This window comes from Engystomops pustulosus, chromosome 5 (genome assembly GCF_040894005.1).
Source record: "Engystomops pustulosus chromosome 5, aEngPut4.maternal, whole genome shotgun sequence".
Lineage (NCBI taxonomy): Eukaryota > Metazoa > Chordata > Amphibia > Anura > Leptodactylidae > Engystomops > Engystomops pustulosus.
In genome coordinates, this window is record NC_092415.1 from 57036431 (window position 1) to 57054803 (window position 18373).

General features: G+C 37.8%; 1 protein-coding gene across 6 annotated transcripts in view; it reads left to right on the forward strand.

Moving 5' to 3' along the window:
- Positions 1 to 18373, forward strand: part of ZNF521 (zinc finger protein 521) — a 228700-nt gene that overhangs the window by 141242 nt on the left and 69085 nt on the right. For 5 of the 6 annotated variants that reach the window (XM_072152045.1, XM_072152046.1, XM_072152042.1 and 2 more), the window contains one exon: positions 2199 to 2237. The exons of the other annotated variant lie outside the window; for it this stretch is intronic. In XM_072152045.1, the coding sequence (XP_072008146.1) occupies positions 2199 to 2237 (39 nt within the window). The remainder of the gene's footprint in view (positions 1 to 2198; positions 2238 to 18373) is intronic. 6 annotated transcript variants of the gene reach the window in all.

Sequence of the window (18373 nt, forward strand, 5' to 3'; positions counted from 1 at the left end):
CTTTCCCGTTTAAAGTTTAACATGATTTTTGACTTTCTGAAATAGTGATAGGATATGGGATCTACTGTCCAGTATTCAGTTTAGAATTAGGCTTAGGTTTGTGTTTAAAGTACTCACGTGACATACTATCGCTTAGTTAATAAAGTCTTATTGTAGAACTGTATACAGCAATCCCCAATAAACGTACACGTGTTCATCCTTATCTGAGCTTGAATTTAGTTAAGAGTTTTCTTTATGAGATTCCATCAAGCCCCAATCCACCAGATGTTTGCATCTTTCTCGAGTAAGAAATTAGTATTGGTCCTTGGTTCCCCAACATAGCCACTACATTCTTGATTGGTCGGACTTGATGGACCTGCTTTTTTCTCAATCCGCAGATTTAAAATTATGATATGATAAAGTGTATTTTTTTATTATTATTTATATATATTATTTCCCCTTAAAGAAAACTTTTCACCTTCAAAAACGAAAAACCTCTGATAACGCTAACATACACTGCTGCATTGTACAAAACAATGAGTGGCACGTGTTATGCTGAAGTCACCACCCCTAATCTGCCCCCTCATGAATACGCATGAGAGCAATAGAGCAGTCCGGCATTTCTAGTGTACAGCGCGGCGGTGTTTTGTTAGCGTTATTGGAGGTTTCCGGTAACGCTAGCAGTGTAACACTGCTGCGTTTGTTTTAGCACTAGGAGCTGCTTACTTTGGTAATCGGCTCCTAGTGCTGTTTTTGAGGGTGACAGGTCCTCTTCAAGTTGTTAATGCCTCCTTTCCCCAGTCATGTTTTGTATTTAAATTTATCTATAATTTGCATATAACATTTTTGTTTTACATAACTTAATCACATTCCCACTTACACGTCTAAAGAAATATTTTAATCTTTACTCATGACTCGTGCCTCTACACTTTACCCTTTCTACCTCCAGGGCATGCTTTCTATGGAACTGACCAATCTAATTCCATCATTCAGGAAGTACAGCACACAGATTATTGTGTAATGGAATTCACTTCTCTATTAGACCAGTATTAAACATAGTCAATCCGCTCTCTGGAGACAAGTCTACTGTGTGGCTTCTCCTCTCCCTACTCATCTTGAATGACAACATTCTTCCTTTTTCATATAGGTCGAGATCTGTCAATCTAGTGGAACAGATCAACGAATCACTGCCCAGCAGCAACAACTTCCCATCCCAAGTGTTCTCTTATTTTATGGATCCCTTTTTTAAATCAATGTACTTGGTTGATAGTGTGGTACATGATAAAGAGGTGACTGAGGGATAGAAATGGTCACTTATGATGATAGAGATAGTTCACAACCGATATTCTAGAACAGGCGGATGATCTAGTAAAGCAGATGGACGGATTCCCTTCTATGTAGGCATAAAACATAAGCGGATATAACATATGTACTTAAAAATGATAAATATTTCCAGTGTTTGCTGTGTTTGACGGGTTGTTATGTGTCCAGCAGGACTGCAGTGTAGAATACTATTTCATTTTATTAACCTCCTTACATTCACACCATTCCCTATCAGTATTAATGCGAAAACTATTTTACGACGAAAAATGGGTAGGCTAGTGTAAGTACTTAACATTTTATTGAAATTTAATTGAATAGTTAAGGGGTGATTAAAAATCTGAAATTAAGACTCTTTAGGAATTAACAGCGTCCATTAAGCTGTAATGGGGCCGTTCACTAACAGTGCTTACACAGAATGGGAGATGTAAAATTGCATAGGAGTCAAATTAATGAAAATCTCTGTTTATTCTTGTGAGGCTTTGTAGTGTTGAGCTGTAAATAACCTTAAGCCATATATAATGTCTATGATGGAGGAGTACTATAAATGACCAAGGTGGCTGGCCGTGTGACCTTAAGAAGATAGAAAGCAATGAGGGATGTGTTCTGGAACGCTATGGGGTTTACACCTAATTTATGAGATATAATTAGCTGGATTGGTAACTTGTCAGCAAGAGTCATCAAAAATGGAGCAATAGATTGTAGTCTGTATTCTGTGCGCAGACTATCGATTGCTGAATGATCCCCTCTGGCTGCCAATGATAGCAATATTAAACTTATTCGGGTATTGCCCTTTTGCAATCCTACTTTTTTGCACTCTTTTGACAATATTACAATTCATCTACGATTATTATGGCTTGTGACTGTATTCTTTTCACCCTTTCTCCTCAAAATTATAGGTACAGTTTATTCAGAAGACAGGATACAGCCAAGTAACAGTAACTATTAACATTTTTTATTGTTATGCTACAGACACATTCAATATATTTCATTCATATACATTGACTTCATTATTTAAGTGGTTACACCAGTGCAAGACCATAAATAAGGGGTTGTAGAAAGTAAGTTATGTAAACATTTCTTTACATAATGTATTGCTGAGCCATGTCCAGGAGGTAAGAGAAAAGAACTGCCCGTCAGTGTCATGGGACACGGCTGCAGCTGAATGTTTCTGCTAGTGGCTTCTAGGGATCACATTGGGTCCTAGTACATCATCCCTCATGTTTTACCATTTTAAATATAGGAGTTAAAGCATCCCAAACCTTACACAAACATTGCATAAATTAATGATATAGATTATCTACTAAAGTAGTTGCTATTTCTGACTATTATATAACTGATTTATTGAATTGCAACCACTGCTCAGCATTCTGCATTACATTTTCAATTCTCAGTTGTAGGTGGATACTAGCTGTTATGATGTCTCCATTACACTGCACACGGAAAGTAACAGACAATTGGTTCTACAACTTTCATGGAAAATAAGTTGCTGCCACATACTGGTAACATATCCAGCAGGATAACTTACAGAGCATGCAGAGATGTGCCAGCCGGTATACATGTGAATAAAGCAGCTGTAGTACTGTAGTAATACTCTCTCACTCCCCTGTTCCATTGCACTCTACATAGACTTTTGTGTAATCTGATGGATCAGTTATCTGATTGACCACAGATTTCAAGGTTAGTTTTTTTCTGTCCTCCAACTAACAAAAAAACGGGATAAAGAAGCACTGTAGTATGGATTAATGGAAAAAAAAAATGTAGTGACCATTTATACTTTGTGTTGTTCCATATCCACTAGACAAGGGGATAAACAAGCTGATCAGTGAGGGTTTGACTATTGGAAACTCACTGATCAGGAGAAACCAGCAAACCGGAGAAGGGGGATCCCATTCTCAGTAATGCGTGGAGCAGCAGAATGAGCATGCATTGGCTCCTATTCTTGTGATCGGTGGGGGTCCCAGCGGTCTGACCTTAATCGATCAGTTGTCTTGAGGAAAGGGGATAACTTGAAAAGTTGGTACAACACCTTAAGCAAAAAAAAATATTGTCCTGTATTTCTTTAGTGCTTCTAGCAAATGCTGCATCCAGAGTATCACTTTAATAAATAAAAGCTTAAATAATGAAACTAATTGATTCCAACACAATAGACGGGCATGGACTTATTCATGAGGGAATATTTTCAAAGAGGCTTACAGTGCTATGCAGTTTAAGCTGTATGACTTGTAATGGGTCCTAATTTAGCATTCGGTCTTTAATATCAATATTACAGCACCAATGAAAGGACAGTCACACTTGTGACATACACTGTTTGATATAAATTCCTTGTAAGAAAACTAGATAACGATAAATAGCATCACTTGTAGCTTCATGATAGGGCATTAGTGTATTGTAGATGAAAAACACATGAGTCTAGTATATATGAGTCTTATATAATATAACAGTATGTACTAAGTGATTGATCGCCTTTACCATTCAGTGATTTGCTTACCATAGAGGCCAAGTCAATTGGTAGGCAGCACTAGTATAAAGCAATGTGATATGAATAGATGCACGTAACCACATTAATCCTAGTTCATCAGATCCAAACAATAAAAAAAAAATGAAGGCAGCAGCACTCCCATGCTTGATACAGACTTCATGGCTGCACTTTACAGAATAATGATCAAGTCCAGACTTAGTAAAGTCACAGAAAGTGGCCTATGAGTAAAATATCCTGTTAGGACGTGAGACATCTCAGCCAGTGAGTATCATCGAATATTAGTGCCGTATAAAATGTGTTTTTTTTTTCGTCAACATTTTGTAAAGATTAAGTACAGGCGGTCCCCAACTTAAGAACACTCGACTTACATACAACCCCTAGTTACAAACGGACCACAGATATTGGTAATTTACTGTACTTTAGTCCTAGGCTACAATGATCAGCTGTAACAGTTATCACAGGTGTCTGTAATGAGGTTTTAGTGTTAATCCTGATTCTTATGTCAATCCAACATTTTTAAAATCCAGTTGTCACAGAGACCAAAAAAGTTCTGTCTGGGATTACAATGATAAAATATACAGTTCCGACTTACATACAAATTCAACTTAAGAGCAAACCTACAGACCCTATCTTGTATGTAACCCAGGGACTGCCCGTACTTCATATTACACCTGTCAATCACAAGCCCCATGACCAACTTTGACCCTCAACCTTATTTTATGTGGTCCACAAGGTCTGAGTCATGTAAATAAAGTGAACACTTTTATACCCGATTCCTTTGGTTGTTTCCAGAATCGACATACTTGTGAACAAACATCAACAATGGATTAGAAGATAGTCTAGAACGCTTGATTTTTTTCTACATCCGCTTGTAAACTTAAAGCAATATCCAAGTGCCTGCTAGGGCTAGGACTTTTCTAAAAGAACATTGCCCAGATTTAACATGAAACCGTGCACTCAGACCGGACAAGACAGCCCCACATACACATATCACAGGCAGCATGAACTTTTTCAGCTATTTGTAAGTTGAGAGACTGAGCCAAAAAGACTTTTCTTCATTATTGAGCATCAAGCTTATTCTCTTGATTTGACATGTGATTGATGTATTAGTAGACATTGGAGGGCAGTTTTCATGGTTTTCCAGGAATTCAGATTCCCCCCATGCCACCCTCATGCCAAATGGTCAAAATGGGAAATTTACGCATTTACTATAGTTTAGACAGAAACCTGGAATAGCAGAATTTTATGCCAGGCAGGATCTTGTGTAGAAGTATTCTGTGTACCGGATACACTGAGAGGACAGAGCCTGTTAGTGTATATGGCACAACGTGCATTGGCAAGGGAAATATCAATACTGGTGCAAGGTACATTCGCTCTTGATATATACCCCACCCATTAAATTAGCAATTAATTCTAGGAGATTTCATCTTTGAAGGCTGTGGAATGGCGAGTGCAGCCATGAGCTGCAATTCAGCCTGTAACTTTGGATCAGGACCAATGATGCAAAATGTTGTATTTTCAAAATAATTTTTTATATTATTTGGATTTCTTCTGAAAGTTTGCACATGTTGTCACACATTTTTATTTATTTATTTATTTTTGTTGTCGGGTGGAGAATACAATTGAATACCCAGTACCTTTTTATCCATGCGCTAAAATGAATTGCAATGGACAATAGTAATTCTAGCTCTAGGGTGTCAGGATGTCAGCATGTAGAATGTAACCCTATTAGGCAAACATAATGCAGGAATATATTCTGACCCTGTTGTTTCCCTGAGTATGTCGCTTGTTGTTCAAAGCCGGTTTGATAAATGACCCTATAAATGTTTTTATTTCTCAAGACATCCTTCAGTGGATTTTCAGAAGCCGCTTTCATTCCTAGTTGGGTTTAAAGAAAAACATGACCTTTCAGACTTCTCCTATCAGAATTTATAATTTTGAATCTGTAAGCCCCCGCAAATACTGGGAATTGCAGCACTGTAATTAATATGCTCAGAGGAGATACAATTTGCCCGTCTACTTATCTCAAGGTCACGGGCTAGGTGACAGAGACGGTGAGACATTTACTTGCCAGTTCACCCTTTATTTGCTATCGGATAGCCCAGGCTTTTTGCGTTGTGTGGTATTTTTCTGCTTTACTACAGAGATGTGCAGCATTACATGATACATTTTTATGGTTCATTTACCATCTGTATGTCTTCTATCTTTTTTTTTTGCCAAATGCAAATTTCATAAATCTTGCTTGTTAGTGTTTACTTTTCCCAGCAAAGATCCTAAAGATTGGAAAGAAATGAGGTTCTACTGCTGGTTGCTTTGTTCTGTATTCACATCTGAAAACGCTGTTCGATTTTTTTTTTTTTTTTTTTTTTAATCATACTCAGTATATTCTCCCAAATTTTGCTAGTTTCCAGTAACAGATTATAAAAGCAGAAGAAAAGTTTGCTGCTTAATGTTTTTTATGGAGACATTTAAAAGTCCTATGGATATAACATGGTTTTTAAATGCCCTTTTTCTGTTTTGCTTTGCTGAATGCTTTTTGTCAGTGTGTCAGAGCTTCTCCTGGTATGTGATGGGGACCGGGTGCACATATACACCTTTTCAGTTCCACAGGGATAGGGCCAGATGGAAGAATTTGATTATCCAGCAGTAGAGGACCAACTGTTCAGTTGGATACAGAACCGGGAGAAAAGGGTTGAAGAGATCGAAAATGGCTGTTGTATGAGAAGCCAACAGTTTCCGAAGGGAACCAGGCAGGCACTGAGGTGTAGTAATGCAGAATCTCTTCCAAGTACCAGCTGGGGCTTTCAGGAACAGCTATCCCCATAGCAGACACTCTGCAGGCTCCAAGCAGCTTGACTTCACCATATGTGGAACTTTTTATTCCACATCTCACTCCCTTGAGTCATGGGCTGCAGGGACACCCAAAGCAGGTGAATTGCTCATAATGCAGAGCAGTAAATCACTGGGTTAACATGGGAAGTCTGGAGAGGGGAAATAGATGTGCAGGAGACTAGTTTGGACTCAGAACGCTGGAGTCATTATCAGAAGTAACAAAAATGAGCTACTGGCTCGAGCTCTCAGCTATAATATCGCACCGATTGTCTGCCCTGTCCTACAGCCATGACCTTCAGTCCGGTCCCCGTGTAAAATATTCACAGCAGCGATACATCTGTCCGATGCTTAAATTGCTAACTGTACCATTATTATTGTTGAAGAAATGTATCCTGAACTACAGATGGCATTGAACTGTAATACAATTGATGATTTCTGGCAGCGAGATTCCTGCATTCTCATCTCACCACAGAACACAGTGCAGCCCCGCCAGTTGCTGGAATCATTAGAAAGAAACTTGGAATTTGGTTTATTATTTTTTTCCCCCTTGGCTTTCTCGTTCAGATATGCAGAGCTCATTGAAGTGGATTGCTGTTCTCTTTATAATACAAACTATACCTTCTACAGGAAAGCAAATTCCATATAGCTGTAGACTTGCTATTACACAGGCGTCCTATACAGCTCAAATTCAGTAAGCATATACTAGTTTATTTCCGCTTTGCCTATGTATACACATACCTGAATAATAAAAGTCAAGGGCCTGTCCATGTCTTGTTCCCCTGGTTGCTGTAATATCTTTCATTGTTGCTTATGCAGCTCTATAAGCTTATTGATAGAGGCCCAGAACAACATGAAGTGAGTAATAAAGATCATAAAGGAAGCATAAAATGGCAAACCTTATTTTTTTTTTTTCCTCAACATTTATTTGGAAAGTCCAAATTCTACATTTTTCTCAGAATAACTTTAGCTGTATTATTTTGCTTTACACATAAATGGATTTCTTTATTGAAATTTAGGTGTGGACGTAAAATCGGTGTGAAATTTCCCCCAGTCACTGATGGCACACTGATAAAATATGGACACATGTAAATAATACCCCTGTGGTCACATACTTTAGTCACATGATCATTTGCATTAATTATGTGGTGGCGATGGGATAATATACACAACCATCAAGTCTAAATGTGCCTTAGAGCTGTTAGATGATGCTGTCACATGCCCTATGATGGGAATACATAGATGAATAATAAGGGGGCCCAAATACCACTAAAGTAAAAATTTTATGTTATAACCTCTGATTATACATTGGCTTCCTGATCTAACCTACAACACACAAGTCTCTGTGTGGTATCATTGGCAGCACGTAAGCTGTTGCCATGCCAAATGACCTGTTGAGTCATATCATGGCAGCATTCGGCAGCCTTCTGTAATGCCATTGAATTTAATTGTGTGCCAGCTCATTATATGAGTCCAGACCGAACAGTTGTACTTAAAACAAAATGAACTGATATATTTTATGCCATGTCTAGGTGCTGTAAAATATAGTTTCAAGTAAGTTTTGACAGATTTCCTATATAATGTAATTTATAAAATTGCCATTCCTTATGCAGCAGAGCTAATTGAAACAATATATTTGATCGATTGCTTTAGCCATATATTATGTCCACCATTAAAATGGCCTACCGACATTAAAATTCTTCTGAAGCAGCTAAGGAGTAAAATTCCATTATCATGCCACCGGTTTCAGCACTACATACAATGGCCACAGTGTAAAGATTTTGCTTCCTGGCCCGAAAACTTTCCATGATTTGTTTATGCCTTAGGGCCTTCCTCCAGCTGCCTACTCCTTATCTTGCTCCTAAAATGATACACCGAATAATGGATTACACTTTATCTCATTAAACTCACAATCCTCATACATTTTTTAATGTACAATTTCGTTATGATGGGAGATATGCATGCTTGTAAATGTCACATTTTTTTTATGAGGCCGGTTATCTTGCGGCATTTGAACATAATATACTGTGGGCCATATTTTATCCTTACCAACATATGTGAAATGCATAGCTAAACGTCTACTGTATATTTAACAATCTACTCAAGACTTTTTTATAATGTTACTTTTTTGTTCAATTTTTGTAGTTTAACTTGATGTCTTTGGGAATCGTCAGAGATTTGTGCTTCAGATTTTTTTGGATTTGCGATTGCAGTGCAGATCCATATCATATACCCTACAGTCCATATGTTTAGCATTTCTAGAACCAAATTCAGTGGTAAATTTTTCAGATTTTCAACGCAGATTTAGCACTTTGCAATAAGAACGGTAAACTTCAATATCACAATAGAATTCCCTGAATTAAAAAATCCTCAGTAAAAATCCCCAACCTTCAAGGTAATCTGTCACCACAATTTACCGACCTGAACGAACAGTTTTGTTGCATCGTCTTTGGAGGAAAGATAAAGACAGAGCACAACTGGATTTTGATGATGTGGCAAAAAGTCAGCAGTATTATAGTTGTGATGTTTCGGTCCTTTAAACCTTTGTCAAACACTAAGTTTAGTAGGAAAACAATGTGGTGGTGCTGTTGTATATTTCTTCTGCATGTCTGCTATGTGTTACATCGGCAATGCCCATACATAACAAATATGCCTTTGTTTATTTTCCAACTTCTCCTTTTGTACCAAAAATTTACCCCACAAATATGTAAATTAAGCTGACTCTAATAACTTGGCAGTTAGTTTAGGTAGGTAAATTATGTTAATGGATTCCCTTTAACGAGGATAGCACAACAGCTTGTCCTGGTGTCAAGTGGACAATACAGTTCCTTTTGGGTAAATGGTGTTCTTTAAAGGGTTTGTACCAAGCTTCAAGTTGTCCCCTAATCGTAGAATATGGGATGGCAAGCTGATGAGTGAGAGTACAACCCCTGAGAACCCCAGCAATCCAGAGAATGGGGATCCACTTTAAATAATGGTTGGAGCAGCAGGATGAGTATGTTTTCTGTTGCTCCATTCAATAATATGGGAGTTTCCAAAATTCCTGACAGCACATCGTTATGTGTGAGAGTTCCTGTGATACCAATACGCGATATGCTTTGCAAATTTCTACTCTCCACTGTGAACACGTCTTGCTGCTCCACACCTTAGTGGGAACAGACCCCCCTTGTATGGATAAAAGAAGCAGTCGGACGCTCACTGATCAGCTTGTTATTCCCGATCCTGTGGTACAGCCCTTTTTAAGATGTTCATATACAGTTGCTAGTACTTAAAAACAAAAAAAAAGCCATGTTGCTCTTCTCTATTGACCTTCTTCATTGCCCAATGCTGTGCTTTGGATCCTGTCTTGAGACTTTCTCAAACAAGGAATGAAGGGATCGACACAGAGCTGAAACTTTGCATGGAGTAATGAAGAGGATCGCTAGTAGAAGTGCTTGGTGTTTTTTTGCTTTTTTGAGAACGAATCTGTTCTCTTCTCAGGTTTGCATCATTGAATTAGATCTTTCTTTTCTGTTTGTCTCTGTACTGGTCAAATAGATTCTGTGATACAGCTTATCTTTACCAGAATTTGGAGGATTTGTACTTCATGTAAATCAACTACTTTCTTTGATACAATCAGCCAATTGTATGATGTGTTCTTAGCAATAATGTTTGGCTGGAGAGCAGCTGAAACACACGTCTCTGCTCACAATGCCTCTCCCAAATGTCCTCTCCAGCTTTATTTCAGGCGTGGTATACAGCTTCCATGGTATAGTTCTTGGAGCTATATTATGGGAGATTTTCCACTGGTCCTTTCCTTTTACTGGCAGATTATTGGATATTGGATGTACCGACATTGCCTTACGTTGTCCAAAAATCTAAATCTGCTTAGAGGCTATTAAACAATGGGTTTAATTTGTGGTGATTTATATACATTCAATACCAATAAAGATATATAGGACCAAAGTGTTATCAATCAAGTAATGCTAATAACCACTTAATTATAGAAAATGTTTAACAAACTTTATTGTTCAATACGGCCATCAAAAGACATTAAAAGCATAAAATAAAATCCACAGGAACAAGAGTGTGGCAATGGTCAACAGTCTCTGAATACATAACAAGCATTTTCAAATGCGTATCAATCAGTAAGATAACAGTATACTCAATTTTGGTTGTGATCCAGCATATTACCCACCCGGGTGTTGCATGATACCAAAATTGCCAGCCAGTATGTTATAACCACCGCCACAGCACCCCGACGCACGTTTCGCCGTCACTTCCTCCAGGGGACCTCTATTTATCTGTATCATCTTTATTATGCTTAAATTGACATTGAAATGTGACCCGATATTTATTGCCCGGTAAAAAAGTTAAATCCGTTGAACAGTTCAGATGTTTGAATGTGGATCATTAGAGAAATTACAGAAGAATTCTACCTTTATTATATACACAATTGTACAATGCATTCTTTTCTATTCTAGCCCCTTTGCTCTGCTTGGTGTAGCATGCTCATTTGTGGTCTACAGTGTGCAGGATCAGAGCGGGTAAGCAGTAAGAGGGGGCATACTACACAAGGAGCAGGCTCCATGTCACCACTCTTTAATTGAAGCCAATAGATTATAAATAATGCGGCCTTCATGTCTTTTGTATCGGCATAGTAAAAAGAAAAATCTACTAGTGTAGGGCATAAAAAGGATATCTTTATCCTGGAGTTTTATTGTTCAACTGTAGATGAAAAGAAGGGTATTATTGTATTCATACAGACGATAGAAACAACAACTGTAAAGGATATTGTGCAGTCACAAACCCTGTGGCATTCACTGGTTTAAAGTGTTAAAAGAAATAGCCGGAAAAAAGAAGTCTCCTTAAAACAAGCTCAGTTGTTACCCAGGAGCTCCTACCAAGCAACCTATGTTTGTGAACCTTATTATTTGATTTAGAAGTGTCCTTTACCTTTCATAGCTGCAAAGCCCCAATTCCCGACAGACTCTGGATTTCATCTCTATTGCTCTATCTCCCTTTTCTGCAGAAGTTTCTGTTGAAGAAGATTTCTTCTTGTCTCCAGTATAACAAATATCTAGTCTGAATATCTTGACTTTTTTTGCTTTTTCAATGTTTTTGCTTACTCTGCATTCATAAAAACTGAATGGATAACACCCACAAATATTTATAATACTTGTAATGGGATGCCTCATCTTTGCTTCAATCCCTAATATTCTTTCTGTTAACTGAATTACTCATAATTATAAAATAAAAGCCCCGAATGATGAAATTCTCATAATTAATACAATGACACACATTACAAGAAGCTATTATTTATACATTTCATTTATTACTTAAAGCCCATTACACTATATATGCACTTACTGTAACTGTCTTTATAAGTACAAAAATTTGAAAGTATCAGATAATCTCGACCTAAAATTGTGTAAGTAAAATCAAATTTTATCATGATCACCAAAAATATAGCATATGTACAAGCTCTATCCAATCACAAAAGTGTATTCTGATATTCTGAAGTTTATATCATTATACAATCTATATACAAACAGTAGGGGAACATTTATCAAAATGGCCAGAACACAAGATGTTTAAAGTTCATATACCACAGACAGTCGTCATGATAAGTAAATGCAGATCATCCAAATAAGGTTATGACCCGTATAAACCAATGGAACCTGCAAATTTCAGTTCTGAGCCTCTTTTACAGAGCGAGATACAGGCGGTCCCCTACTTAAGAACACCCGACTTACAGATGACCCCTAGTTACAAACGGACATCTGGATGTTGGTAATTTACTGTACTTTAGCTATCAGTTATCAAAGGTGTCTGTAATGAAGCTGTATTGTTAATCCTGGTTCTTATGACAACCCAACATTTTTAAAATCCAATTGTCACAGAGACCAAAAAAATTTGGCTGGGGTTACAATTATAAAATATACAGTTCCGACTTACATACAAATTCAACTTAAGAACAAACCTACAGAACCTATCATGTACTTAACCCAGGGACTGCCTGTATTCCCAATTTAGCTATACTGATTGTTGCACCTTGAAACAGTGACCACAACTGCAGCATCCCAATATGCGTTTCACCCTTGACTTCCTCAAGGAACCCCAAGGAAAATACTTTGAATGGTGTTCCGTGTTTCCTACATCCCGATGCAGAAATGACTAGCTGTGGTTGGCTATGGTGCTGCCAGTGATTGGGTACAGCAGTCACATGTCTATACAGCAGGAAGTAGACACCAGTAGGGAATTTGGCATCTTTGGAACAGGAGAGGCAGCTGATAAATAAGGTGAATAAGAATTTATATATTTAATTTTTGCAAACCATTAAATTCTTTATAATAAATCCTTCAAGGCAAGTTCGAGATTGTATTATATTACTCTAAATAGACTGACAAAAAATATCAAATGTCAGATGCAATAATAAAAAAAAAAATCTAAATTGAGGGAAAACTTTAGGAAAAATGCATACATTTTGTCCAATAACAACAATCCTTGTCAATATGCCTTAACGAGGGGACTTGTTTGTTTTTCTATAATAAAGAAAATTGCAATAGTTGATTTTCATAGATGAACTATATAGAATATGGCATTCAGGAATTCCAAATGCATCCCTCTATTCTTCAGTGGTGTTTATGCAGCTGTACATGCGATTACATTACACCAGGAAGGCCCAGATGTATGTCGCAGTCCTATTAGCTGTAGCTCAAAGCACCTTATAAGAGTATCATAATTCTCGTTGTGATGTAGCTTGGCCTCTTGGCCACTGTATCAAGCAATCATCAAACATCACGCATGTGCTTAAAGGTCTCCTGAGGAAGAGTCGTGGGACAGAGCAGTGCCGCTCACGCAGTATGAGGAACTTTGACAGCCTACCAGGAGGGATTGTGGGATTGCTGCTGTCAGCAGTTCCAGCAGTGCAAACAGTATGAAGAAGCTTCCACAGGGATTGAATTACTGAAGACTTCTGGTCTGTGTTTTTTGGTATAATTGAGAGCACAGAGGGAGCTTGATTTCTCTGTCTTATGATTTGAAGGTGAAGACAAGAGCCTGCAGGGCTCTGTCAGAGTTATGGGCATGCTCAACATAGGCTTCAAAAAATCTAATTCCCACAAAACCTTACAAGACCGAATTGCTTACCTGAATATAAAAGATTTACTTTCGCTGAATCACATAACGTACATTTCACTTAATTACATTTTTGAGATTGGAAGCTTTGGAAAACTGGAGCAATTCTCTGTCAGGCATCGATGGCTAAACGTGTGCAAGTGTCCTTATTTACTTAAGAAAAAACCTTATGTATTTAAGAATGTTATTTTTTTAGCATCTAAAAATGATCATTTGCCAAATTAACACACAGAGGGTCATTAAAATCTAATAATAAGGAATCTCTGATTTCGGGACATGACTCTTTAATAATGGAGTATTAAAGTGCTTTAGCAGAGGTTTGACAACGTATCAGGTTGTCTCCTAAACTTCTTATTCAGACTTAAGGCAGGGGAAATCCAGCCAAAAAATACATTACACTTAAGCTCGAGCCTTGCTTTATGATGAACCAGATCCAGCTGCCATAGGAAAATGTTCTATTTATAAATAGCGTAAAAAACTGGAGGATGCATGTGTTCTTAGTCTGGTTTGTAAATGTGGGGGGGTTTTTTCTCATATTTTTTTTTTCTTCATTTAGTTTGCCAAGTGCATTTATAGTACCTAAGATCATGTCCCAATGACAAAACTCCCGCAACTACGTGTTTGTCGATTCCCCCTAACATCACCAAAATATAACATCAAGGAAAGAAAAGTCAGTCTGCTGCCGCTTTGAAGTGTGTGGAGCATTGAGCCTGTCTGGCTGGATTGGAACCCCATTTCAAAACCCATCAAGTGCTTTAGTGTTACTTCTTATACTGACAAAATTTGCAGGTCTCCATGGAGGAAGCTGCTTCATAGTTCCTTTTACTGTCGGGGCTTATAAGGGAAATGAGACAAAGTTTGTCCATTGTGCTTTTTCTTATTTGCCATTCGAGCTGCTACAGCAACAGAATTTGAAAACCTATGACAAAGGAATATATTACATCCTTTCCTTCTCCTAGATGATGATTATTATGTGCCATAAACATGTATAACTAGTTTCTCCAGAATCATATATTTTTTTCATTGTTACCCAAAATCTTAGCTAGACTTTTGTTTTCAGAGTAAATGATAGATGATGGAAGTTATTTTTTGTAAACCCAAATCAATTTAGACTAACAGTAAGGCTACCTGCAGAAAAATGTGTGCTGTTCTTGGGCTGGGATCCATTTTTGCATCTAAACATCATCCGTGAGTAATCTGAGCCATAAGTCAGCCCAAAATGGTCCCTATGTAATCTGTTTTTGTGGATCTGCAAAAATAAAAAAAAACAGAAGGGCTTAAAATGTCTATAACTTGTCCCAAGATACCTATCATCTGATTTGCAAATATGGACGCCACACTGTTCACATACCTGTAGACTTCCATGGGACAACCCGAGCTTCAAACACCAGTTGTAATAGGTCCAGCCCTGCATTTTCTACAGCCACCACATGGATCCATGAAAAATACATTCGTGTCCGTGGGGCCATGAAAATTAATGTTTTTAGTGATCCAAAAATGGAGAGCAGATGAATGTATCTTCATGATCAAGACATGACATTTTTTTTCTAAACTGATACAATTGGTCCTTTTAGTTCTACAATGAAAATAATAATTATTCATGATAAGAGGTTTGGGTTGCACTGGATAGGGCCAGAAGCAAAATACTGCATGTACCATGTGTGTCGAATTCCCAGAAAACCCTATTGACATTTAATCTTCTACTCAAGAAAAAAAAAACATATGATCATTTACATGATAAGTATGTTGATTATCCTCTTGGGTAAATGTATCACAGCTCATGACATTGACAATTATGTCTCAAAGTCACATGACAATGACCAATTAATAGGACAAAATGGATCTTTCATATTATCAAGCTGGTTGGATACTACTGACAGTTTTCATGGTTGTTTATCTTTGATCCTGAACAAGATCTTTGTTCGAAAAACCAAAACTTAGCTCTGTAGAGTTTGCCCCCTTATTATGGGTGTGCATGCTGTTTTCTTCCTATGTCAGCCAGTTTATGTTTCTGATCTTGTCACTGAGAGCAGGAGATGCTTTAATTTTGTCACTAAGACATCCAGGTTTCGTAGCACCCTGTGGCTCCACCAGTTTTGTTACAAGCTATTGAGTCTTATGTTTTGACAAATAGACTTATTATATTTTTAGACTTTTTGTATCAAGTACATAAAGCCGTAACTAGGGCAAATGGTATACAATGGTATAGGAATATGTGTGTGTATTGACTAATACTCTGCATTCATTGAATAATTCTCTTCTAAAGGGCAGTGAAAGTTCATATTATGCAGAGCCTATAGAAGGAAGAATTGCTGCCCTAGACAGTCTGCAGTGTCAGTAAGTTTCTATCACACAGATCCCTAGGCCCACTTTAAAGGTAGCATAGCACTTAGGCTGTCTTCTCTGTAATAACGCTTTGTTTTGTATGTTTTTTTTCTTTAAGAAAAGGGAGAAAAAGATTAAAATAGTCTTGGGCTGTGAAGGTGGTCTATTAGGCTGAATGCAGTCCTTGTGAAATCAGACCAGAAATAGCAGCAATCTGTGAGGGGAACAGTAAGCAGTCTTTGGAGATGACAGCTTTTCTTGCCTTTAATTATCTGTTTACACTGTGCAGTCACTTATCTGTTAGCTCTTCTCAAAGATGGAACCTTTTTTTTCATTCTTAAGTTTTTGCATGACACATATTGTTCTTGTGAAAAGTCTTTGAGCAGTCACTCGGAAATACACAGACACATTGGTTTCTGATGGAAAGAGATTTGTGCAGCAACAATCGTCTGTTGGTATTAACAGTGAAAGCAGCAAATTGAATTTGTGATACAAATTTATTAAAAACAACTATCAATAGATTATCATTCTGTCAGCAAAAAGCACAGAAGTCTGTCCAAAGTAAAGGGTTCTTATTGTTGCATGCTTAAAGGGAACCTGTCATCAGTAGCCCTTTTTCTGGCTCCCCTGTGTTACCCATAGGGAATAGTGTACACATTTCTATAGTAAAACTGGCTCCCCCCCTACCCCTGTCCTCGGGAAACCGCTCTGTCATTCATTGTTTTTAAATTTGAAAAAAACTCCCACATCCCCCATATTTCTCCCCCTGTTTCTCCCCCACCCCCCAGGACTTCATACTGCCCCACTCCTTACTGGCCACTCCCATGGGACTAGGGTCACAGTTCTGTATACAGAAAGGTAAACTTTGATGTAACTAATCTTTTTTTGGAAATAGCCAGCTTTGCTAGAAAAACTTTGTCAAAGTGTACGCTATTCTCTATGGGGACATGGGGGAGATAAAGAAAAGGCTCCTAATGACATGTTCCCTTTAAAATAGTATACACATTTCCCCATTACAGGGCTAATCTTGGTATACACATAACATATAGGGTCCATGCAAACTAATTTGTGCCCGGCCGTAGCCGTAAGGGCACAAGTCTGGCGTACTGGAGAGGAGGAGAAGAAATTGCAGTTACCTAAATCTTTGCTTGTTTTCATTGTTTACTTCCTGTGGATAAAAAAAACGGTCCATGGTCGTGTGATGTCACACAGTTGCACGGCTTGTTCTCAGTAATCTGTGCCAAGTGTTACAAGGACCTGTGTGACATCACATCACAAGTAAACAATGAAGCTTCTGATGGAATATCAGCAAGTAGAAATCTAGAAAACCGTCATGAATTGCAAGTTTATTGGAAAATTACATAACTTTTCATTATAAATAGAATATCAGTTATTTGCTGAATGTGTAAAACCCCTTTAAAAATAACTTTAGCAATTTTTCTTACACCAGTGTGGAGGTGGATTTTTCATTGCTTCCCTATGCAGGGTATGAAATACAAAATGCTATTATTTGCCAGTATTTGTGGCGTGTGACTAGAAATTTAAATGTAATTATTTACCAAAGATGATAAAAATGTCCAGGCAGTGATAGGCAAAGTGGTATTAGTAGGAAGTACAGTGGTTTTAGCCCATGATCCACCAATCGTGGATCCCAGAGTTTAGCATGATGATTGTTGGATGAACAGTTGTACATCTAGTTATATTCTGTTTCACCTTTCCAAAACCAAATGCTTTGGGTAATAATGTGAAGGAAAGGTAAAACATTGCTTTATTTCCCCCTTGTTTTTCTACTTTTAAGTCCATTATTTGTGTCACCTCTTCAAAAAAGCAATAGACAGCGGCCTACAGTGCCGACACCTCATGTCACCCCTCATCCCACTCTAAAATGTGTGTAGCAAACACTTTCTGTAACGCTACGGCTGAACCTCCTTTTTCAAGGGAAAGAGTTAAATGTTTGTGAAGCCGGTGATAGAAGAATTCCTTTTGCAGAAATGACAATGTGAAAGGTGAATTTGTTTTAATTTGCTGTAAAGGCATTTTGATATGTGGAGGGATCAAAGACAACTGAATCAAAGGAGAAAAGCGAGGCAGTGTTTTTTTCACACAGTGTGGCCTCTTGTGTAGATGTGAAGTCTCAGGACCTGAGTGATCAAATTTATTTGTAGTGTTGTTTGTTTAAAGATCAATATTAAATAAATTGGTCTGGAAGCTACAGCCATAAAGCAGCTGTCGAGCTAATGTGATCCCACAATGCTATTTTGTCTACTGCTTGGAACCTGCTTAGCTGCTTAGCTCTATTAAGGGGACATAAAGCACATA